The 27,185-nt window shown below is 30.1% G+C and overlaps 1 protein-coding gene across 1 annotated transcript in view; it reads left to right on the top strand.

Annotated features, from left to right (window-relative positions):
* The window catches only part of LOC124371015 (palmitoyltransferase ZDHHC3-like), a 37,164-nt gene extending 11,380 nt beyond the window's left edge, over window positions 1-25,784 (top strand). Inside the window, 3 exon segments of the mRNA XM_046829326.1 lie at window positions 2,362-2,391; window positions 2,394-2,576; window positions 24,876-25,784. Of these exon segments, the coding sequence (XP_046685282.1) occupies window positions 2,362-2,391; window positions 2,394-2,576; window positions 24,876-25,034 (372 nt within the window). The 3' untranslated portion in view covers window positions 25,035-25,784.
* Window positions 25,785-27,185: the final 1,401 nt, after the last annotated feature.

The raw sequence follows: 27,185 nt of genomic DNA, 5'->3' as shown, positions 1-27,185 counted from the left end.
ATCTTCATCAAACTCGTTCTTGTCTACGTAGAATTTAAGTTTCATGCAAAAATTAAAGTTTAGAGGTGAAATTGTTCTCGAAATACCCTCAGGATAGTTAAGCTTAGCCAAATCCCGTAGAGAGATAGGTCCATCATCAGTCACAATATTGTCTATGTAGGAATGAAGTTACATACAAATTTCAAGTCCTTAGCTCAATTCATTCTTGAGATCATCCTGAGTTGTAAGCTTATTCTAATGCTTAGCCAAGTCCATTGGAGGAGTATGTACCACCATAGAATTCTTTTATCTTGTCTGTATACAAATAAACCTATATGACGGAATATTTAAGGATCAATAGAACGTAATGGAAATGTTAAAATGCGATGTGGTTGTACTTAGCCTGTTTACAAACTTGTTTGTTCTATGATTTTTTTTCGTTGCCTCATAGTTACCTGTAAGACCAATGTGGAAATGTTCACTAATGCTCAGCCAAATCCCATACAGTGACGTGCATTAAGTGATTTGGGTGGATCTACTCTGAATGACCAATCACTGACTGACCTATTGTGGCCTGTATTCTTTAGTTCAGTTCTATAATTCGTGTTATGTTCTGTTAAATGCATGTTTTAGAGGTAGTGTGTAGGAGTCCACACACATGTTTGTTGTGTTTTTCTGACTTTTGCTTGTCACAATGATATGGTTCGATATGTTTATTTTAACCTAGATTGTAGTTGTAAGTTATATTTTGTAACCTTCAGTTATTATTTTTTTAATAAAAAGGAAAAACAATAAAATGTTTGGATCAAACTTTTGAAATGTTTTAATAATTAGTGATCCTTAGTTTAACACAAGGTAAGATATTCAACTTGATAAATCTTTTTCATAAAAATGGAGAGTAAGGTAAACATAACTCTTGTAAATTAATAAATGAACAAAATGAAATTATTTTTAACTATAATGTCAGAATTGTGGGTTTGGGCTTTTAAGCAGAAGAAGAACTGATATTCAATTTTGAAAATTGAAAAGAAATCTAATAACTATTAAATTTGGAATAATCAATAAAGACTAATATCAGTAAAGGAGTGAGCCCACAGATACTGATGATGTAGAAGAGCTGCTTGTAGTCAGACTATGATGGCTCCGATTTCTCAGATGGTGGTATCTAATAGGTTGCAGAAGAGCAGCTTGTAGTCAGACTATGATGGCTCTAATTTCTCAAATGGTGTCATCTAATAGGTTGCGAGGTGTGACGTCCTTTGGATGCTGCAGAGGTATGGTATAATGAACAAAGGGTCAATTGCGATTCACTACAAAGATGTGAAGAACTGGCAGATTATAAGTTGTAGCTTAAGTAGTGTCAGTTTTCAAAGAAGGGCGGCACAAAAAATTAGTAATGATTGCACAGTGGTATCAGTGTGCAATTAAAGTTTTGTTGCTTTGAAAACATGTAAACTGTAAAAGAGGTAAGTCGTAGGATATAAATTGAATAAATTAATGAGAGTTGAAAAGTTATATTTGTTGATCTTTTTATACTCAATACATAGAATCATTTTTGGCAGATGGGTTATATTTTAATCAGTTAATTATAGTAATTACAAATGGAAAGAAGTATGATTCTGATATTGTATTGATAAGTTGGTAATGGTATAAATAATTATTATTGAAGGTGATTTCATCTACATTAAAAATGGGTGTTCTTAAATCTGGGGTATTCGTTCAGTTGGAAATTATGAATCTATAGCTTCAATAAGTTAAAAAAATAGTTTGACAATAATTTTAAATATATCTTATGCTATGACCGATCCTATGTTTTAAAAGTAAAAGTATTGATTATAAGTGAATGTGATATTTGAGAGTAGTTAAATATAATTATTGCGGCTGTATTGAAATAGTTTGAGTTGTCAATTAGTCTTTAAATTTTCTATAAATCATGTAATTGGTTTATTTTAAAAATTCAAATGGAACATAATATTGAGAAGTGAGGTGAAAAGAATTTTGTTGAACTTTTTCATTCATTTAAACCAATTTAATGGTTATTCATAGTAGTTTTGGTGATCGTAGGTTAGTGGATTATAATGTTCCTGTGAATATAGCGAAGTGTTACATGAAGTTGTGATTTCTGAATCAACTTGTTTAGGGGATCTATAAATTAATCTTCTGACATATCTTATGAGAGATACCATTTCATAAAATATGGTATGTTTTAGTTTGGTTACGGTTAGTTATGCACGTAGGGGAGAGATCATATTGGTGGTCTCAAGTATAGTGTCACTGAATAATGGTATAGCTTTTACAGTCATAATTCTTCCACCAAAGAAATGTTTACAGTCTTATCAATGTTTACTAGAGTTACTATACTGTTATGTGTCTTATCCACAGTTCTACATAGCGTCAATCTCCGTTCACACTCGCTGTTCCTGGTAGCCAACCAGTTCTACATGTGCATCAGGCTTGAGTGGAAGGACTGCTCCTCCTACTCTCCTCCCACCACTGTTGTTCTGCTGGTTTTTCTCGTTTTCGAGGCTCTGCTCTTTGCCATATTTACACTCGCCATGCTCGTGACACAACTGCAGGCCATCTGGAACGACGAAACGGTAAGCACAGATAATGTTCACTTTTTAACTAAATGGGTTATTAGAGCTGGAAGTACTATTTTCAATCTATGGGATTTTTGAGAATTTTGTTTATTTTGCACTAAATTATTTTTTCCTTTTTTAGTATACTAAAAAAGTGTTAAATAATTAATCAAAAATCAACATTTTTAGTACAACTATTTGAAAAAAATTAGAGATGTACTCCCAGACCCTCCTCTCAACCGGTTTTATTACACATCCTAGGGTCCTCCCTGAAATAACTTCATGACCCTACTAATACACTTAGTTATTTGAAAATTATTCATGTTTATTTCTTGTACCTTTATAAACCCAAATGATGTTTTTAATAACAAAACCTTGGTCTTAACTTTATAGGTGTAGTAATATGAAGTTTTCTTTTTGCCCTCTATGTTTTTCACATTGTGATGAACGTTGTACTTGGCTATATTATAATATGAGAGATTATGATTGGATTTTGGTAATTATAATACAAAATTTATTCTTGTGGGATGAATATTTTAATATTTTGTTTCTGTGGGTTGGCAACACTGCTGTTTACCACTAAAATGTAATTTTTGTGTATAATTGTGTAATTTTTACGTTCAATGTTTATTTTCATAGTAACAGTAATTAAAATACACAACATGATATGTATGTTGTATAAATAATTTTATAACAAACATTGTTATGAAAGAATTATTTTGTTATTATCTTTTTGTATCATTTTGAGTAAGCAACGTCAAGCGTGGCTGCTGCTTGGATGGGTGACCGCTGAGCTTTCCTGTCCTTGTAAGCGGCCCTCCTACCCGGCTATTGGTGGTGGTTATTATTATTATTATTATTATTTTAACAACTCTGTTCGAAAAAAAAACTGTTACATTTAATTAAATGTTGTAAATGTTATTAAATTCATTATAATATGGTGGTGTTTGAAAAGTTATTAAGCCTATATGGTAAACTAAATCTAAATGATTACTCATGTGTACAAGAAATGTTTGTTTGTATTGTTATATTAAAATGAGACTACATGTCTTGTACAAAAAACTATATATATATATATAAGTAGATATGAATGTGCCGGTTCTGGACCACTTTTGGGACAGACAGAAAATCAAGGGAAAATACTGTTTAAAGGACAATAAACGAATCTGTAAAATCAAAACAGTAAGGCGGTTCTGGACCACTTTTGGGACAGCCCAAAAATCAATACAAATACTGTTCAATACACCATAAATATGTAAAAACAAGATAATAATATGGCGGTTCTGGACCACTTTTGGGACAGCCCAAAAATCAATACAAATACTCTTCAATACACCATAAATATGTAAAAACAATTCACAATACAATTTACTTAAATAAACTATGGTAAACTGTATTCAAGCAATTTTTCATGACAGTATGACAACATAAATTGTGGAATTTATAATACTCGAATGTTGAATTTAGAATATGTTGGCATTACCGTTGAGCGAGAAATGTTGGTAGCACTGCGCGGCACACAGGAGAACTTAGTTAAAAGATTTTTCTATAATAAATAGAACAATCTGAAAACATTTGACCAGAAATTGTGCTGATTTGTGTCAAGTTGTCACAAAAATCACCACTTCTCAAAATTTTAGTTTACAAATTTTTGCTCTTTAAATATGGAGCGGAAAAAGATAGAGTGCCCATACTGCAAAAAAGACATTTTTGAACATCACTATACTCGTCATTACAATTCGAAAAATCATTTGAAGAACAAAGAAATTTATAATAAAGAACTAAATTATTTGAGGACTTGGGCTAAAGAGAATCAAATCGATGGTCACGAAAAGATGTACAATATAGAAAAATTGCGTGAATTAAAGAAAAGCTTTAAGGAAGATAAAAAAAGATCTCAATCTATTTAATGATGAAAAAATTCAATCAATCGCTGAAAAATTGTCCATAGAAACAAACGATAAAACTAAGTCTGAAATGATCGAAGAAATTGATAAAACTCTTAACGAAAAACCTGAAAATATCATAGATGTAGAAGTTTTATCCTCAATACACGGTCTTTTCAAGCAATACATTTTAACAAACTTGAACGACAATTCCATGTCAATTTACAAATATCTATCAATTATGAGGCCAGAAATTAAAAGTTTAATAGAAAAATTTCAAGAGAATGTTAAAAATATGAAGGGTTATCTCTCGTTGGAATGTGAATATGAAAGAACTTTAGTGAACGGTGAAACACAAACGTGTCCAATGTACTTTACTATAAAAGCAGATGAAATCTTCGATGTAAATGATTTTATCACCAAACAATTTAATAAATTAACACATCGTGAACAAACAAATCATCCAAATAAGGGTTCTGGATGGACATTTAAAAGCTGCAAACAACTAGTTTTGAGCATTAATAAACACGAAATGATGAACGCAGGATCATATATCGATTTACCAAAGAAAATCAAAGATAAAAAAGCTTGTATAAATATCAAAAATAAAGATGATTTCTGTTTTATTTATTCTATCCGATGTGCTATTGAAAAACCAGAAACTCATGTAGACAGAGCAAAACAATATGAAAAATTTGTGAATGACGAGATATTTTCAGGTTTCGAGTATCCAATGTCCTTAAAAGATATACAATCATTTGAAAAACGAAGTTACAATTCCAAGTATAAGTATCCTAAAATGTCTATCAATGTCTACAGTTTTGATGAAAATATTAAGGTTGTTCCGTTACAAATTTCTGAAAAATATGATGCCGAGTTAGAAATCGATTTATTGTATGTTAAACAAGAAGACAAATCTCATTATGTTTTGATCACGGATTTAAGTAGGTTAGTGAGTTCTCAAACATCCAAACATGGACATAAAAATTTTCTATGTAGAAGATGTTTAAGCCATTTCTACAAATCTGGAGATTTAGCAGATCATTTAGAAATTTGCAAGCAACATGAAGTATGCAAACCTATTATGCCATTTCCAGGTCAAACAACTAAATTTACTAATTATCAAAAGAAGTTTAGCCATCCGTACGTTATTTATATGGATTTTGAAAGCATATTAGAGAAGATTCCCACATGCAAAAACAATCCGCAAAAATCGACTACAACCAAGATTCAGAAGCATATTCCTTATGGTTTTACTCTATATTTAGTGTCTAATGTGACCAATCGTATGTACAAGCCGATATGTTATCGAGCAAAAAATGAAGAAGAGTTGCCGAACGTTCCTACAAAATTGTTTGAAGAGCTCAATAAATTATCGAAGTACATAGCTAAAAAATATAATTCAAAGAACATGAAGCCCATGAAATTGACTGACGAAGAAGAAATTTCGTATCAAAATTCAAATCTTTGCCACATTTGTGAAGAAATATCGTATCAAGACACTGAAAAAACTTTAGGGTTTTTACCAGATAATTGGAGTTCTGCTTATGATGCATTCAAAAAATGCAGAGATCACTGTCATTTGACTGGAAAATTTCGAGGTGCAGCTCATAGAATTTGTAATCTGAATTTGAAATTTCCTCAGAATATTCCCGTTTTCTGTCACAATATGTCTAATTACGATACGCATTTGTACATAAAAGAATTGGCAAAACAATACGGTAATGTTGATTTGATTGCAAACACCGATGAACGATATATAAATTACTCTGTAAATTCTGGATACGGGTATGAATTTGATGGTGACAAACCTAGAAAGTTCATAAAATTCTCTTTCGTAGACACGTTTAGATTCATGGCGTCATCTATCGAAAAATTAGCGAAAAATTTAAAGAAAGAAGACTTCAAACATACAAATCATTTTATACAGGATGGAAGAATATTGAATGAAATTATAGAAAGACAGCCAAATGACGAAGAAGAAATCTTTAAAATTCTATCTGGAAAAGGCATATTTCCTTACGAATTTATCGATAGTATTGAAAAACTTGATTACACAGAACAGCTGAAAATTCAAGATTTCTATTCACTTTTGACAGACGAGAGCATATCTGAGAAAGATTATCAACACTACTTGAGCGTTTGGAACAAATTAAAAGAGAAAAATCTTGGAAATTACTCTGATCTCTATAACATTCAAGATGTTCTATTGCTCGCTGATATCTTTGAAAATTTTAGGAATATTTGCTTAAAATGTTATAAACTCGATCCGGCACACTATCTAACAGCTCCCAGTCTCGCATGGGACGCAATGTTAAAATTAACGAAAATTGAGCTTCAGCTAATTAACGATTATAATATGTATTTGATGATTGAAAAAGGCATTCGCGGGGGCATTTCTCAGTGTATTAAGCGATATGTTAAAGCAAATAACAAATATTTGAAAGATTTCGATAAGACAAAGCCCGAAAACTATTTGTTATACGTTGATGCTAATAACCTTTATGGGTATGGCCTAATGCAAAAACTGCCGTTTAGTGATATCAAGTGGATGGATCCAAAAACTTACACAACTGAAGAATGGAAAGAAACAATTTTGGAACTCACTGGCGACGAAGATTATGGCTATATTCTCGAAGTTGATCTTGGATATCCAACGAATTTACACGAACATCACAAGGATTTACCTCTTGCTCCAGAACATTTTAAAAACAAACTTTGCACAACTCTACTGGATAAAACTGAATACGTTGTTCATTCGAGAAATTTGAAGTTCTATTTGGAACAAGGTATGATTTTGAAACATGTGAATAGAGTTATCGCATTCGATCAGAAGCCTTTTATGAAAGAGTACATTGATTTTAATACTAATATGAGGACCAAAGCTACAAGTGACTTTGAGAAGGATTTTTATAAGCTGATGAACAACTCAGTTTTTGGAAAAATAAGTATGGAAAATGTGCGAAATAGATGCGATATTAGACTAGGAAATGAAGAATTTTCAATGAAACAAGCTAAGAAAACAAATTTCAAATGCTTTAACATCTTTGACGACAACTGTATAGCGAGTCACATGTACAAACAAAAGGTTAAATTTAACAAACCGATTTACATAGGATTTTCAGTTCTCGACCTCTCAAAATTGCTAATGTACGAGTTTTATTACAACAAATTAAAGAAGTTTGATCCAGATTTGAATCTGTGTTACATGGATACAGACAGTTATTTTCTAGAATTGAAACGAGATCCTTTTAAAATTATTAAAGAAAATATAGATGACTTTGATACAAGTGATTATCCAAAAGATCATGAATGTTTCACTACTAAAAATAAGAAGGTAATAGGGAAATTCAAAGATGAGTTAAATAGCGAAGTTTTAGAAGAATTTTGTGGTTTAAGGTCTAAGATGTACTCGTACAAATATCTAGATAAAAACCCAGTTAGGTGTAAAGGAATTAAGAGAAGCGTTGTAAATAAAACAATAAATATCGAAAACTTGAAGAGATGTTTGTTCGAAGATAAAGAAGAATTTAGGGAGATGACAGTCATCAAAAGTTATAAACATGAGTTGTACACTGTTACCATAAACAAGCTGGCACTGAACGCTAAAGATGATAAGAGAATTGTCCTAGAAAATAAGATCGATACAGTACCGTATGGCTATAAAAATGAAGCAAAATCTGATATATTAGACGAATTAAATAAACTTGGAAACTTTGATATGTAAATGGAAGATGATTTAATTCACTGTCACAAGTGTAAAAAGAAAACGAAAAATATAGATTCAAAAATCGTTCAAACTCAAAATGGATTGTATAGAATTGCTGCAAAATGTTCAAAATGTAAGACAAACAAGAGTAAGTTTATAAAGAATCCAAATCCAAAACCTGTTAAGCAAGAATTGAAGACTAAAGATGAGATAGAGATTGAAGCTAGAGAAATTCATGCACCGGTACGAAAAAAGTTTAAAAAGAGAAAAATTATAACATTAGGAATTGACGATTTATGGGCAGCAGATTTAGTTATAATGTCTAACTATTCAGATCAAAATGATGGATTTAAGTATATGTTAAATGTTATTGATACTTTCTCAAAATATGCTTGGTCAAGAGCTATCAAAAGAAAAAACGGCAAGGATATTTCAAAAGCTTTCGAAGATATAGTAAAAGATGCCATAAGGATCAATCACAAACCTCCAAACCTACTTCATACAGATAAGGGTTTAGAGTTTAAAAATAAAGAATTTAACGATGTTTTGAGAAAATACAACATTAAGATTTATCATACTGAAAACGAAGAGAAATCAAGTATTGTAGAGAGATATAACAGAACTCAAAATGAGAGAATGAAAGTAATTTTTGAGATTAATAAAAACTTTAAATGGATCGATATTCTTCAAAAAATCGTAAAGAAATATAACGATACTGTTCATAGCACAATCAAAATGAAGCCTAAAGACGTAGATAAAGATGCAGAAAAAGAGTTATTAGAGTCGGTTTTTAAGTATGTTCCACCAGAAATTCACACGAAAACTAAATTTAAAGTCAATGATCATGTAAGAATTGTTAGTAAAAAACAAACATTTTCGAACAAATATAAGAACAATTGGTCAAGAGAAATCTTTGTGATTTATCAAATTAATAACACAGATCCTGTAACTTATAGTATAAAAGATTTAAATAATGAAGAAATAACCGGAAAGTTTTATGAATATGAATTGAGAAAGTCAAAGATTTTTTCTATATAAATGGAGGCCCAAAAGAAATGTTCAATGTGCAAAGAATTAAAAGGTTTTGAAGAATTTTATAAAGATAAGAGTAGAAAAGATGGAATTATTTATAATTGTAAAGATTGTTATAGGAAGTATCATAAAGAGCTGTATGATAAAATAGAAAAATTAACTTTGGAAGAGAAAGAATGTCTTAAATGTAAAGAAACTAAAAAAATTTCAGAGTTTAATAGTGATCACTATAGTAGAGATAAGAAAGACTCATATTGTAAAGATTGTGTAAAGAAGAATCACCATAGATTATATTATGAAGATACTCAATGTGAATGTGGAAGAACTATAAAATGGTTAAATAATTATCAAAAACATTTACAAACAAAATATCATAATTCAAGAGTTTAACATTTTCATCGTGTAATAATTTGTTCTATATAAATGGAGTCTCAAAAGAAATGTACAAAGTGTCAAGAAGAGAATAGAAAAGACTGTTATTGTAAGGAATTATATGATAAAATGAACAAATTAACTTTAGAAGAGAAAAAGTGTTACTTTTGTAAAGAAATTAAAAATATTTCTGAATTTAATAACTGGCAGTATAGTAAAGATAGAAAAGATGCTTTTTGCAAAGATTGTGCTAAAAAAATTTTCAGCGAAAGTTATAAAAACGAAATGCCTTGTGAATATGAAAAAAGAATTCTACAATGGTTACCTAGTTATGCTAAACATTTACAAACAAAATATAATAAATCGAGAGTTTTTAGTAAAATTTAGAAACATTTTCATCGTGTAATTTAGATATTCTATAAATCAGTCGAGATTCTGCCATATTTGTAGTAAAATGATTTCCGTTGTATAAAATATTCAAAGATTCTTTCATTTGGTTGTAGAGATTTATACTATTTGGATCTCCTTGTCTTAATAAAATTTCCATTTCTGGGTAATCAATTTCAAGTTCTTTCAATCTTTTCGGTATTTCTCTCTTTTGAGCTCTGATAACGTAATAAGGATATTCCCACATGTGATTCTTCTTAATTAATACAAAAACATGGTGTTTTTTCTTAGCAAAATCTTTACAAACAAGGTCTGGTTTCATTAAGTCAATTTTTACACTTTGTTTTGCGATTATTTCCGTTTTTATTTCATCTTTAATTTGCAAGTGCTTAACTTTGTCCTCTAAATATTTAATCTTGTTTTCAAGTTTGTACACACCAAATTTACGAATGCTTGGTAAAACATCTCTCGTAACCCATTGTTGAAAGCTTTTTGCTTCTATTTTATGAGATCTTAAAATTAACGAATAAAGTCCTGATTCATTAATGAAAATAGTATCTTTGTGAATATTTGCGAGGTGGCCCTCGAGGGCTACCTTATCTTTTAGATAAAAGTATTGAGATTTGTCACCTTCATCGACATTATTTCTAATCGCTTTTTCTGTATTGTTATATTCCAATATTTCTGCAACATCTTTAGCCTTAAACCAAAATTCATTATTTTCGTCAACAATTGTTAAAATTTCTTTATTATTGAATTTTAGTTGATTATTTCTTAGATCTATGACTGACTCCATTTAGATAGAAAAAATTTAACAAGCAATTTTTATTTTGAGAGACCTGGTTCATTAATAAAAACAGTACAGGGATGAAGATTGTTAAGGGGCCATTCGAATAGACCCTTGTTTTTTAAGTAAAAATATTGAATTTTGTCATCATCATCAACGTTTAATATGATTGCTTGTCTAGTGTTTTCATATTCTAATATTTCTGCAACATCTTTCGCTTTAAACCAGATCACATTGTTTTCGTCTACAATAGTTAAGATATTCGTGTTATCGAATGTAAGTTGGTTATTGAGCAGATCCACAACTGACTCCATTTAGAAAGAAAAAATTTAACAAGCAATTATTTGAGTGTAAAGTCCAGATTCATTAATAAAAATTGAACTAGGATGTAATGTTTGTAAGAGTCGCGATTCGATACCCTTGTCAGAACGTATGTTTTTGAATATTTTCTCGGGGTCTATGGGATAGACTCCGGTGATTTATACATTTAAGGGCTATTTTCCCCTCGTCATTATCGTCATTTTAATCTAATCGCCTCTCATCAATCTTAAATAAATTGTTGTTTTACTCTCATTATTTAATAAATTTCCCTCAGAGTCTTGTATAGTTAGAACGATTTTTTGAATTCTTTTAATGTTTTTTCTAATTGGAATATAATCGATTTCATTCGGTTTTTCACTGATTTTCGATCCATAAGCAACATTTGGGAAAAAAGTGTACAAAATTTCAGATTCTTTGTGTAAATGTTCGGTATGATTTTCAAAACTAGGTTCAACGAGATTGCAGTGCACTTCAATTACATCAAACGGTCTAAATTTTGGCGTTTTATTTCCTAAATATACCTGATTTGGCTCAATAGTTTCTTGAACAAACCCTAACAATTCTACAATAATTGCTGAAAACATTATTCTTACTGGTGATTTTATTTGAATTTTATTAGAGAGATAATTTTTTTGCATTTCAAACTTGTTTTCGTCAAAGTTTAAAGATTTATCTGATTGTTTGAATGTTTTAAGATAATTTTTAAGGGAATTTTTTATTTGATCGAAAGTATAATATCCTTTGTTTAAACCATAATATTTTGTTATGTTCTTCTCACTAAATCCTATACAATAAGGAGAACTTTCACTAATATTTATTACAAAATTGTCAGAATAAAATCCGCTTAAACCGATAAAATAATTTGATTCTTCCTCTAAATGAATAGGATGTTCCAAGTTTAAAACTAATTTAGAGCTTTCTGAAGTCAACTTGAACAGCTTCATTTTCGCAAGCGTTGCTTCAAGATGAAAATCTTCTATTTAAATGGAGAAATTTTTAAAGCAAAAAGATCAGATAAAACTTCAAACGTTTGAAGAAAATAAGAAAGATCAACCAATCAGATTGTTAATTGTTGGTTCAAGTGGATGTGGAAAAACAACTTTATTAATGAATTTCATCTACAATAGGTTGATTCCTTATTCCAATTTGTACGTCTTTAGTAAATCTTTAGAACAAGACGCCTATAAAAAATTACAAGAAAGATTTGAAAATATTGAGAAAAACTTAAACAAAAAAATATCACATTTTTATAATGCTTCTGAGGACATAGTTCCGTTAAGCGAATGTAAACCCAATTCGTTAATCGTTTTTGATGATTGTATTTTGGAAAATCAGGACGTTATTAAGGAATATTTCGTAATGTCTCGTCACAAAAACATATCTTGTATCTATCTTTCTCAATGCTTTTCAAAGGTTGATAAACAAGTTATTAGAAATAATTTGAATATGTTGTGTGTTTTTAAGCAAGACGATCACTATTCGAGAAAGATTTACAACAATTATGTGGGATCTGATATGAGTTTTAACCACTTTAATGAATTGTGTGATAAAATTTGGAAAGAAGACTATGGATTTTTAACTATTAATCTAACTTTGAAGCCTAAAAATGGAAAATATTTGAATAAATTTTCCAATATAAACGTGTGATAATCTAGTTGTTTTCATGTTTTTACGTTCACGTTTACGTTTCGTGTTCTCGTTTTTACGTTCCACGTTCACGTTCCACGTTCACGTTCCAAGTTCACACGGTCCACGTTCACGTTCATGTATCACGTTCATGTTTCACGTTCGTGTTTACGTTTCACGTTCATGTTTTACGTTCGTGTTCACGTTTCCACGTTCCACGTTCACGTTTTACGTTCCGTGTTCACGTTTTACGTTCCACGTTTCGTGTTCTCGTTTCGTGTTCACGTTTCCACGTTCCACGTTTCGTGTTCTCGTTTCGTGTTCACGTTTCCACGTTCCACGTTCACGTTTCAAAATTTTCCTAAATAAATGGCGAACGTAACTTCTGAAGAAGCGAAAAAACTTGATCAAATCGAAAAGAAATTAATCAAAGAATTTAAAGAACAGATTCGAATTGATGAAAAAGAACAAGAATTTATTCAAAAAATTAATCAACCTGTAACATCTGCAATAAAAAATGTTGAGGGCAAAATTGAAAATGTTTTAAGCGATAATCAAAATTTGATGAATTTGGTTCCAGTTGTACGACAATTTGCTGATATTTCGATACCAGAATCTGAGTTTGAATTGCCAAAATTACCATCTTCAACACCATTTAGACCTCGAATCATTGAAGACTCTACCATAGTTGAACCAATAAGTCCTGAAACAACGGATATAATAATTGGTGAAATTGGTAAAAAATTTCTTCCTAGAGCAAAGGATGATAAATTTGGTTTGTATTGGGACAGAAAAAAGAAAAGTTTTATGATTGGAAATTTGCCCGTGAATTTTGAGCATAATGATATCATTATTAATGAAAAAACATATGAAGGAACTCAAGGTTTATGGAGATTATTAACAGGCACTGATGTTCCAAAAGACGGTTTATATTCTGAAGAAGACTTGAAAAAGTATACTGAAATTTTATGGAAATCTGATTCAATTTACAAAAATAATGATCCATCAACTAAGAAACCAAAGTCAAGTAAAGGTAAAAAATATCTCAATTTGATTAAACCAATTTGGGAAAAAAGAATCGAAGGATCAGGTGTGAGAAAATACAGTGATAATAAGATTGAGTACAGATATATCGACGATTTGACAAAACTCGATGGAATTATTAATTATATTTATGCTCAAGAGAAGGCTGGAAACAACAATTTTTTGAACGAAAAGAAAGCGATTAAAGATTTTATTTCGAACAAACTTGATGAAATGATTGAAAAACCTGATGGAATTAAATATTTAAAACGAGTTTTGCCGGCAATAAGTTCATCTATGATTGAAGGTAGTGGACTTTTGAATGATTTTATCAACAATTTACCTTTTGAATTACACGTACCAACTTATCAATATCTGGGGCCTGGCACAAAACTCGAAAAAAGACTAAAAAGAGGAGATCCTGGTATAAATAAATTAGATCAAGCTGCTATGGAACACGATATTTTTTATGCAAAACATAGAGACACAAATTCCAGACATATAGCAGATAAAGTTTTGCAAGATAAGGCAATGGATAGATTTTTATCAAAAGATGCTAGTTTAGGTGAAAGATTTGTTGCGCTTCCAACAGCTGGAGCAATGTTTTTGAAGAGAAAACTAGGAATGGGAATCGAAGAGAACTTGAAATTTTAACTATATAAATGGAGGTGAATGTAAATTTCAGCAAAAATCAGAAAGAAAAAATAAAATCCGCTTTTAAGAAGAAAATACCCGTTAGTATTCAATTTAAAATAGATCAACTAAAAAATGGCGAAGATAAGATATTTTTAACAAATAGACAATACAATAAACTCGAAAAACATAAGAAAAACAATAAAGGAACCAGAATAGAATTTTCTTATAATCAGTTGAAAGAACTTAAAAATGGTGGACTTTTGAAAGATTTATTAGATTTTGGAGAAAATATTCCAGTTGTTAAAAATGTTGTTCCTTATGTTCGTAAAGCTGCTCCAATCGTTAAAAAGGATGTGATTCCTATTGTTCGAAACATTTTAAATTGGTTAGATAAAGAGTTGGAAGATGTTACAGGATCTGGATTAGATGAAAAAACTTTGAATTACGTGAAATCAAACATTGAAAAAAAAATTTAAACCTTTAACATTCGGGGAATTGGAAGAAATCTGCAAAAATATTAAACATTTTAGAGGAATCTTCATGAGAGATACATTACCTGAAAAAGTTAAGAAATTTGAATGTGGAATTGTGAATTTAGACTCGATTATGGGAAGTGGAACACATTGGATTTGCTATTATAAAAATGATAAGATTGCGTTTTATTTTGATTCGTATGGAAGAATTGAGGACAAACCACCTATAGAATTGATTAAATATTTGAAAAAATCAAGCGTTTACTACAATGATTCTCAGATTCAAGACTATAAAGATCCCCCAATTTGTGGTCATTTATGTGTTTTTGTGTTGAATGAACTGAGTACTGGTAAAGATTTTAAAGAAGTTGTTAACAAATTATTGCTTAATAAATATGGATTCACAAAATATTTTTGACGTATTTGGAACACAAAATTATTCAAAATGTAGATAATAGTTTGAATTTTGATAGTTTGAGAAATGAGTTTGATAACAAGTTAGAAAATTTATTACAAAACCTTCCAGATTCAGATATGTTTGCTGTCGAGATTGAAGATTTTAAAGCAGAATATGATAACAAACTTGCAAATTTCATGAGTTCAAATGAAGTTGCTGATAAAATAAAAACATTGGAAAAAGAAGTTGATGATGGTGTAAAAAAATTATTTACCAATTTAATGTCTCACATCGAAAAAGCTGATGAAATTACTGAAGCGATCAAAGTTGAAAAGAATTATGTTAGTTTGGCTAATAAGAAAAGAATTGTCGGTGTTCGACCTGGTATTGACAAACATGATGTTGTTGTTAAAGAACAAATTTTAAAACCTCTAAAATTATCAGAAAACATCGATATTGTTGATTTACATGATCCGAATGTTAAAAATTCCTTAGATTTTAAAGGAAAAAGAATTAGCGGTGTTAGTAAAGGAATTAATCCATTTGATGTTGTTGTAATGATTCAATTAGAAGATCCTATTAAAATGTTTAATGAACTAAAACAAAATTATGAGAATCATAAACAGCATGTTAAAGATTTTACAACAGAAGTCTATGAAAAACTTGATGAAAGAAGTAAAAGATCTATAGAAAATTGTGATGAAAAATTTACAAATTTTGAGGAAAATTTCAATCTATATAAAGGCGATCTTTATGGAAAAATAACAAACTTTTTGGAAGATTTCGCTAAATTTCAAGAGGGTTTTAATGAAACCGATAGAAAAAATGGTGAAGTTTTTGAAAGAGTAGTTACTAATCAATCTTTACTTCATGATAAATTAATTAAACTAGAAGAAAACTTTGGCGAAATTAATGAAAAAGTTATAAAAAATAAGCAGTCTTTTGATAAGTTTAGTTTAGATGCCACAAAAACTTTTGAGAATATTGATCATAAACTCGTTGAATACAACGATTTATATCTCGATAAAGTAAATAAACTAGAAGAAAACTTTAATAAATTTAAAGAAGATGTCGATAAAACTTTTGAAAACATCGACAACAGATTTAATGGAGTAGGTGGTTACGATGACTAATTTTCCTTATATAAATGGCGCTCATATATTGTGTGAGATGTAAAGAGAAAACTGCCACAAACGATATAAAATACTATGCAAACATTAACGGAGTTAAGAGAATATCTGGAAAATGTGCTGAATGTAACGCTAAAAAGAGCCAATTTATAAAAACTAGATTTTGAAATTTTTTCTTAATAAATAGAGATGGCGGGACATTACAGTGCTTTCGATCTTTTTATAATGCAACACGAAAGAGATTTGAAAAAAGAACATTGGGATGACATTTCTCAAAAATATGAATTATCCGAAGATATGATGAGATTATACGTAAACAAATTGAATTGGTATAACATTGCAAAATATCAAACTCTGTCCCCAGAGTTCATTCAAGAAAATATACATTATCAATTAAAAGATCATATGTCTGTTCTTTGTCTCTATCAACACTTGAGTATAAAGTTTTTGGATGAAAATAAAGATACAGTTGATTGGAACAATATTATAGATAGCGGTTACTATCCTGTGCAGATTTTATTGAAATATGTGACCGAGATCGCAAAATTTAAGGAAGAGAATCCTGAATATGACGAAGTAGATCATTAAAAATGACTCTAATCTTTTTAATTATTTTACTAAAATTTATATCTTTTCTTATAAAAACGTACATTAGATCGATGAAAAAATGATACATGATGTTTAAAATTTCTAAATTTTCTCTTATTAAATGGCGGACTACAGAAAATATGCTAGTGATATTGAAAGGGCGGAGTTTAAAAATTTCTATCCAATTAGTAAACAACATTTGAATGAACCGAATAAAAGAACTGAGTTTAATATTGATTTTGGAGATAACTTTTGCTCGTCTAACTTCCAGTTTTATATTTCTGGAACTTTAACAAAACAAGATGGTCAAGCGTATCTTGGAACTGATAATGTTAGATTAATCGATAATTTTATACCGTTTTTATTTTCTAAGATTGAAGTAAGAAAACACAATAAATTGATAGAAGAAGTCGAAAACTGTGGCCAATTAAGCACAATTAAAGGAACTATTTCGTATTCAAAAAGTGATGTTATTTCTCAAACTTCTAATGGCTTTGAATCAGATTTTAAATTTGGTGTTTTTGAAGCAGCTGGAAATTTATCTCATTTTGGATTAGGATTTTTTGAAAATGTTACTATTCCGATCTATAAAGGAGGATTTTATCTAAGTTTTATAAGAGCAGAAGACGATGATGCGATTCTGAAGACTGCAACTGGAAATGTTATGCCTGTTGATGGAAAAATAACAATTACAGATTTTTTTATTAGAGTTCCAATGATTGATTATAAAATCACGAGTAAAATAAGGTTGATTGATGAAATTACAAAAAGTCAAAACATTATGTTTAATTTTCTAGATTGGCAGTGTATTGAACAAAAAGGTATTTCCGGAACAACTTATTCGTTCGATATTACAAACATTTATAGAAATATCTTCAATCCCAAGTTCGTTATTATAGGTTTTCAAACAGGTAGACAGAATAATCAAGAAAAAAATCCTTCAAAGTTTGATGATAGTTTGGATGTAAAAAATATCAGAGTAAAATTGAACGGTTCTTATTATCCAGATGAATTACAAAATTTAAACATTTCAGGAGGTCTTTTCAGAATCATGTATCAGATGTATCAAGATTTTAAGAAAGTTTACTGTAATAATAAGGAAATGTATTACAATCCTAAAGAATTTTTAGCGAATAGACCTATTTATGTCATTGATACAACAAAGAGTTTGACAAATATTTCTGGTTCAAAGAACGATATAATTATCAATATGGATTTTCAAAAAGCTGTTACAAACGCGATTTGTTATGTTGTTGTTGTCTCTGAGAAATTTTTAGCCTATGATGTGATTAAGAACGATATTAGAGAAATTCAGTAAAAATCGCGTTATTCGTCGGATAGTTTTAAAACTTTACAGAATTGTTAAAGACATTGATAAAAGTATTCATTTTAAATTGCAGTAAAAAACTTTGAAAAATAGTGATGATATTAGGAAAAAAACTATTTCAAGGTCATGGACCGGAAGTGGTGATTTTAAAAAATACTTTAATATTTACTGATCCTATATACCAAATTTCATCAAAAAAGCTCCAATAGTTCTCGAGATATAAGAGTTTAAAGATAAGGGATGATTGGGGTAGATTTTGAAAATTTTGTTATTTTCATGAAATTTTAAGTTTAACTCGCTTGTTTTTGAAGTTTCAGATTTTTCCGATAAAATTTTTTATTTTTCTTTGAATATTAAGAAATAGGGGATGATTTCACCCTTATGGATAAGTTAAGTCGAAAGAGTTAAGTATTTACTATATGTGTACCAAATTTCATTAAAATCGGTTGAGTGGTTTTTTAACAACAAGGTTTGAAATAAATATTGATATTCACTTATTTAATATACATTGGAAACTATAACAGTTCTAATATCGATTGTAACCATCGATTTTTATTATCGATAAAACTTCGATATTCATAATCGTTTATCGCACGGAAAAAATTTTCATCATGGGCGTTGGCCACGTATAGTCAGTCATGCTTGATCCTCCTCTATTTTAACGAAATTTAACAAGATATATCATCAATTAGAAGATTCTAATGTATTTGCAAGTTGAAGAAAGAAGATATAGACTTTATATGAAGTAAGAAGATTGTGTGATGTTCTGTGTTTCTTGTTAAAAGTGAAGTGAAGTGTTCCACTGGGCGTTGCCATTCATAGTGTTATTATATTTTATAAGTTACTTTTATATTTGGGACTCGAAGAAAGACGTTACAAGAAGATTGTGAATTTGTGTAGACATTCTAAACTGTGATAAAACATTGTGTGAAAATAGTGATGTAAAGTGTTCATTTGTAATACAGAATTATGTGTTTTTACAGTGATTTCATTGTCTCACACGGCGTGAGAAAAGCAAGGTCATTGTTTGGTGTCACTACTGTCCTTGTACCACACACGGCGTGTGCAAAGCAAGGTCAAGCGTTAGTGACACAAACGCCTCTCACATGTTTCAATAAAATGAGATTCGAGGTCAAGCGTTAGTGGTACAAACGCTCACAGCAGACGTCACAAATCTAGAGTTGATTGAAATAAAACATATGATACCTTTCTTCTTCTCCCATTCCCAATTTCTTAGAAGTTAAGTAGATATCGCAAAAAACACGCACACTAACAACACTCATTTTGTATGTCTTTCATTATATCGTATTGAATTGCTGAATGACAAACGTTTCTCTTTTCTTCGTCAGAATCACACACACACAATATATCTGTTTCGTAAATGTTTTTTCCATATAATTTATCCCAATCTACAACAAAAGCGTGATCTCTTATAAATTCCTTTGATAAATCTTGTTGTTTACAAAGACTTGTTAAAAAACTAGCTGTATGCATATTCCTTGGCCAGTATGGATATTGTCTTCTCAACATTTCAACAAATAAACAATGAAATTTAGCATAAAAAGCGATGAAAAATGTCAGATTGTTGGTGTTTTAGTTTATTTTGTAAAAATCGGAATATTTTTCTTATTTTTCTATTATTTAATTTAAAATCTCCTATTACATTTAACATATTTATACTATCTAAGTTGTCTGTAATAAATTGCATTGAACACTTTTTAGTACTTAAAAGTTCTCTGAATTCGTTTTCATTTAAGGATTCGTTTTCACTTAAGGAAAATATCAACATTTGTTTAACATATTTAGGTAATTCAAAGAAGTCTTTATAACTATTTCCTGTGGTAAGTTCTTTAAATGCTAGAAACTGAAGTGATTTTGGAGAGTTCATGTTGTTTGATGACTATTTAGTAGAATAGATTTTTTATTTAAGAAAAAATAATTTGCTAAATTCATATTATTCTCTTTCATTCCTTCTAAAACTTCAAAAATATACTCTTTCGCCACTGAAAAATCCCGATTTCTCCCGTAATAATCTTTATAATCGTACACATAATATCCTAAATAGTTGTACAATAGAATGAAATTATTTCTATTTATCTCTGTTGTAGAAATGTAAACACAAACATTTGCGCTGAAAAATTTATATCTCGGCAGACTTAGTTCCATAATCTCCATTTATAAAAAAATCTTTTTGTTTAAATGGAAGAGTATAACGCCAACTGTTACAAGTGTTCTAATAGAGGAGAAATTATCGATAAAAGATATTTAGTTTGTAGAGGTTGTAATTTAATTTTGTTAGAAAGACCTAAACCTAAGAAATTTCGAAATAAATTAACACATTTGAATAACCTGCTTACAAAATTGCAATATGGAGACAAGAAGCAAACAAAATTTGTTACAGAATTTAGAAAACAGAATAAAAATTTTTACTTATCTCTTGGAACCATTGACAAAATTATTTTCCTTTTCAAAGAATACATTAGGTTTGTAGGTATCGATACACACGTTTATTATGAAAAGATATTACCTGTATTTTTTCATTATCTGGATGTTGAATTTGTCTACGATTTTAAGCCAGAAATCCTCGATGATTTTATAGTACATTTGGAGAAATTAAACGAGGAACCTCTTGAAAAGAATGCGGTTTTACTCACATTCTCCCCGACTTCTCGAGTGATTGTTAGCAAATTTCATTTTTTCCGTCTTTAAATTTTTTCTATTTAAATGGAGTTCTTGAAAGAGTTAAATGATATTGGAGAATGTAAGTTTAAAGAGTATAAGAAGTTAAATGAATTGGAAGAAAGGAAGAAACATAGAATCTTGAATTTGGAGAAAATGAAAGATAAATTCGGGTTTACAATAATTGCCGAGTTGGAAGATTGTAAAGTACACTTGCCGAACAGATTTTTGACTGTTTTGGATGAGAAAAAGATTAAAGAATTAAACAAAAATGAAAAATTACACTTGATTGTTACTGGAAAGAAGACTATTAAAGATAAAGACTGTGTTACAATTAACTTTGTAGAATAAAGATTTTTTATTAAGATTTTTTGATTTTTTCATTAAAACAGCTTATAAATGTAGAAGCAAACATTGAACAGTAAAACAGCTAAAGATTCGGTTATTTAACATTCGTGCTTTCCTGTTAGATTTTATTAGATTTGTTTATGGTTCAATGGACAGTATTTTACATTGATTTTCTGTCTGTCCCAAAAGTGGTCTAGAACCGGCACATTCATATCTACTTATATATATATATATATATACAGGGTGAGTTTTTTAAAGTGATCCAATAGCTAACTTTTTAATTACACGACTTAGCACCACACTTTAAATTTGGAACTTGCTCAATTTTAAGTTTCACTCAGGGATACACTTTCAAATTTTTTGAAGAGGGCCGTAATTTTCCAATATGGCGGTCAACTTTAAAATCTCTTATGGAACACACTGTATTTTATGTTGTTTTTAGATTCTACTCAACAAAATAATACATTTTTGCTTTTGAGAGTTTTTCAATATCTCTAATGGTTCAGGAGCTACGTGGACTGGAAGTTTTCATAATTTTTGCCAATATGGCGGCCAACTTTAAAATATTTTATGGAACACCCTGTATTTTATGTTGTTTTTATATTCTACACTACAAAATAAGACATTTTTGCATTTTAGAGTTTTTCTATATCTCTAATGGTTCAGGAGCTACGTGGACTGCAAGTTTTCGGATTTTTTCGGACTGATGATCTTCATAAAATTTGAAAGTGTATCCCTGAGTGAAACTTAAAATTGAGCAAGTTCCTAATTTAAAGTGTGGTGCTAAGTCGTGTAATTAAAAAGTTAGCTATTGGATCACTTTAAAAAAACTCACCCTGTATATCGTGGATTCTTATGTATTTTTACCTGATAAAGCTAATAAAATAGGTTTCAGAACTGTACCTGTAGTAGTTTTTGAGGGATTCAGGGTTAAATGCAAAAAATTGGGGCACGAAACAATGTTTTTTTTAAGTTTGATGTACAATAACTTTGTTAAATTGGTAATAAATACATAAAATCAACAAAACATTAATTGTAGAGAATTTAATTCTGAGAAAATTGATATAATCAAAGTCTAAAATAAAACAGAAATAAGTACCAAAAAATCGATTTTATTCAGTATAATACATTACTAGCTGTAAAGAAATACCGTACGGTATTTAGTTAAAATAAAACAAAAACAAAATGTTTGTTCCTTAATGATGAGATAAATTGATAAAACAAGATTAACTGTTAATTAAATTTGTTTGTTAATAAAAATATCATGTTTTATTACGTTGTATTTTTTTTTTAATAAAAATTTACATCAAATGTTCAAAACTAAATGTAGCAAACATTTTCCCATTATTGTTTACTAATCATCGAAATGCACTTTTTTGTTTTATTAATTTCTAAGTTGGTAACGCACGAATAACAGCTGATCAACAATGGTATTCTGTACTGTTACGTTAGAACTGTGTATTAGTGGTGTTTTGCAAGCTACAGCAGGAGATCGGGTTCTGTGAATCGTGTTATTAAATGCAAATTTTCTGTGAGTTATAATTTGATTGTTTATTCAGCGAAAAAATGCCTTACTTATTTACATCAGAGGAATACGCTGATATGGTTTTTATTTTGGGTTACTGTAATGGTAATGCTAGAGCTGCGTTAGAAGAATATGAACTACGTTACCCTAATAGGAGGATTCCAGATACCAAAACAATTTCAGGAACTTTTCGTACTCTTCGGGAAACAGGATCACTACCAAGTACTAGAACCAATTATGAACGAGCTGTCCAACTTGATGATGATATTGTTATTAATGCTGTTCATCGCAGTCCAGGTGTAAGTACACGACGTATTTCTAGGCGGATAGGAGTTTCGCAGTCAACGGTGTGGAGGTCACTTAATCAAAACAAATTTTATCCGTTTCATAAACAAAAGGTTCAACATCTACAGCTAGGGGATGGTCCGCTTCGCTTGGAGTTTTGCAACTTTTTGAATATTAATAATCAACTCTACAAGCGTATTTTGTTTACGGATGAGGCACAATTCACTCGGGATGGTGTCAATAACTTGCACAATGAACACTCATGGGCAGAAGAAAATCCACATGAGGTAGTGGAACAGAACTTTCAACACCGATTTAGCGTCAATGTCTGGTGTGGCCTTTTGCACAATCGGCTGATTGGACCTTTCATATTACCTGGACACCTAAATGCTGAGTTCTATTTGCATTTCCTTCAAGAAGAGTTGCAGCAGCTGTTAGAGAATGTTCCTTTACATCTCAGACAAAATTTGTACTTCCAGCATGACGGAGCACCTCCCCACTTTTCACGTGCCGTTTCTGCTTACTTAAATCATCAATTTCCTGGACACTGGATTGGTCGTGGAGGGCCTCACCCTTGGCCACCAAGATCACCAGATCTATCTCCATTGGATTATTGCATCTGGGGATGGATGAAAGACATTGTATACAAGACAAAAGTGAATTCTCGTGATGAATTAATTGCCCGTATTATGGATTCGGCTGTGCAGATACAGGGAAGTCCTGAAAAATTAAGAAACTCAACAAAAGCAATACACAAACGTGCTGCAAAATGTATTGATAATGATGGCCTTATTTTCGAAAATCTATTATAAAAAGGTGCGTACGGTTGGCCCAACCTGATTAATTTTGCTTAAAACAAGTAATGTATTATACTGAATAAAATCGATTTTTTGGTACTTATTTCTGTTTTATTTTAGACTTTGATTATATCAATTTTCTCAGAATTAAATTCTCTACAATTAATGTTTGTTGATTTTATGTATTTATTACCAATTTAACAAAATTATTGTACATCAAACTTAAAAAAACATTGTTTCGTGCCCCAATTTTTTGCATTTAACCCAGAATCCCTCAAAAACTACTACAGGTACAGTTCTGAAACCTATTTTATTAGCTTTATCAGGTAAAAATACATAAGAATCCACGATATTTCTTACTTAATTAACCTTTCCAAAAGTTTAGTATGGCTTTATTTTACTCTTTACCCAGGAATTCAGGCGAAATTTTTCGCTAGCTGTAACTTGCTAACGAAGCGTTTTCGGACCTATGTTTATATAAACATTTTTTCATTATTTTTTACTAGTACAATGTGCTGTAGAAGTGGGGGGAGAACTTCATGAATCACCCTATATATATATATGTATACCCATACATAAAAATATGTCAGTAAAACAGTAGCTACTACATTACTGTCAATAACGAGATTAAAGAAACGCTTTATATATTACACCTAAATACCATCACTAGGCATAAAAACATGCAATGAACGAGGAGAACAATACTGTCAATAGATATTTATAACAGTAATTCCAAAATTAGGCCTGTTATGGCAGCATAAAGCAGAGAGCAATGATAAAGCAGTTGTTGGAGATCGGACTTGCCCGGGAGAAAGTTGAATGTTGAACAGTAGCACTGTGGCTGGCTCTGTACTCTTCCCGAAACGGGTTACGTCTGGTAACTGGTCGAAATCCACAGTAAATTGTGAAATTATTTTTAAGAATTCTGTTTTTTAAATGCTTAGTTAAATCATGTTATTTCTTATGAATATTAATGTATTTGTTCGCAGGGCATTGAACAGCTTAAGAAAGAGGAGGCTCGTTGGGTGAGAAAGTCCCGTTGGAAAAGTATTCAAGCAGTATTTGGACGATTTTCCCTCGCATGGTTCTCTCCATTCACACGTCCTCCTCCAAAAGTGAAACTAGAAAGCTATTTGTATTCTGTTTGAGTCGTCCATTTTTGTTATTTAACTTTTTGCTGATTTTTGTATTTTTGTTGTACAGTATTTTATTGCAAGCTGTCTTGATAGAGATGTATAGAATTAAGTTATATTGAAGAGTTCTTAATCACGTGTTGTTGCATATAATTGTGTGTATTTATATTGCTGTGTATTATATGAAAATAATGTATTAATTTGTATAATCTTTGTGTTGTTGGTCTTAAATGATAGAAACAAAGTAGTATTGGTTTTCCATAGCCAAAGTGAGATATATTTAATATTTTTATATATATTTTTGAAATGACATTAGATAGATTTTAACTAGTAAAGAGTTATTTTGTATTAAGACTGGTGTTTGTTTAAAAACACTTGCAGAAGGCTTAGTTTTCTGAGAACTACAGTACATTATTGTGATTCCTTAATGTGACTCTATATAAACTGTACTGAGAAAACTACCACATACATGAGAATACTGAACATTCTGTATTATATATTTTTAATGTATGCCTTTACACTGTTATTGCTGTAGTTGTAATTTGTACATCATAGATTTGTATTGTCTTAAAAAAGTTCCTTAGCAACAGAAACATGACCTTCTGATATAAATTATTATATAATCATGGTGATTTGCACTGTTTTATGACGTAATTATTCTTTGAGTTAATATTAGTTAAGCAATTGATAAAAACCTTCAATCAAATATGTAAACCTACTTGTTTCATGAACCTACTGATTTTAATAAATATTTTAATATTTATATATTTATATTAGTATTTTTCACATAAAATTAAATGTTTTCACTATAAGTATGATACGGTATTATTTTTATGGGCATTATAATATTTTAGAGTACCATATTATATTGATTTTTAATACTTTAGCTCTTTCTCTAATTTTTTGTATCTAAAAAAAATAACAACATAAAATTGATTAGACTGGAAAAAAATATTGGTTTATTAGAAAGAACTATTGATTAATTTTTTACTGTTTTTACGTTACCTGTATGTACTGCAATAATCTGGTTAACTGATTGATTGGTAGCTACAAATGATTAATTATGTATACAGTAAACCTCGCATTCAAAAAAAGCTGTAGTATTTGTCCTTATTATTTTTGGTCTTTGAATGGGTTTAAAAGCAACCAAAATAAAATTTTACGATGAATAAGCAGAAAACGTTTTTAAAATGTTTACACATAACTGGAGTACAACATATAGATTAGGTACAAAGTATAGGTGACCAGTATTCAATACTTTTGGGTTCCAATAGTGTGTAGTGAAAAATTCTCTTTTAATGTATTTTGGATAAAATTAAACATCAAAATTGTGTGTTAGGATTGGACATCTCATTTCTTGTTGATTTTGAAATATCATTATGGTTCAAAACTCTTCTACAATCACCTGATGTTACACATTTAACATAACAATCTAGGTTTCTTTATCTAGATTTCCTATACTATTTTGAAATCAAAATGCACTTAACATCCTTCCACTTTGGCTTGTAATGTAAATCAAATTATATTAAAGTACAAATGTTCTCTATCTCAAGATAACTTAATGTTTGCATGCAATGCGTTTTAAAAGCTTAATTATGTGGACAAAGTTAATAATCACAATTATATTTTTATTAATGTGAGTATCTTACTTTTATGTTGTGACGTTTAAGCCTTTTAAAGCAATGTTTTCATATCTTGTATGTTGAAGAATTTTGTACTTAAATGCAAGTTTCTGTTCTGAATGATTCTTTTATAATTTTAGGGCACTGTTAGCATTTGGATTTTGTGGTTGCTTAATATGCAAGGTATGGCTAGAAAATAATCAACTGAGGGTGAAAATTTTACTTACAGATATTTGATTGCAATGTACTCCCCCTGCTCGATCTCTACACTGCTCCATGTGAATTTTCCACTGTGTGTAACAAAGAATGCTGCAGATCATTTTATGTAGCATGACCCTGTTCATGACTTCCATCACTTTCTTTATTACTGCTCAAACAGTCTCAAATCTAGTTCCTTTCAAAGCTGACTTGACTTAGGGAACAAAAAAGTCACAGAGAGCCAGGACGGGTGTGTTGGATGGATGATCTAAAACGGGGATGTTGTGATTGACCAAAAATATCTTCACTGACAAAGCTTTGTGAGCTGGAGCATTGTAATTGTGTT

This window comes from Homalodisca vitripennis, unplaced genomic scaffold (assembly GCF_021130785.1).
Source record: "Homalodisca vitripennis isolate AUS2020 unplaced genomic scaffold, UT_GWSS_2.1 ScUCBcl_827;HRSCAF=3624, whole genome shotgun sequence".
In the NCBI taxonomy this organism is placed as follows: Eukaryota; Metazoa; Arthropoda; class Insecta; order Hemiptera; family Cicadellidae; genus Homalodisca; species Homalodisca vitripennis.
The sequence above is the reverse complement of the archived record's forward strand: the minus strand, read 5'-3'. Positions and strand labels throughout refer to the sequence as shown.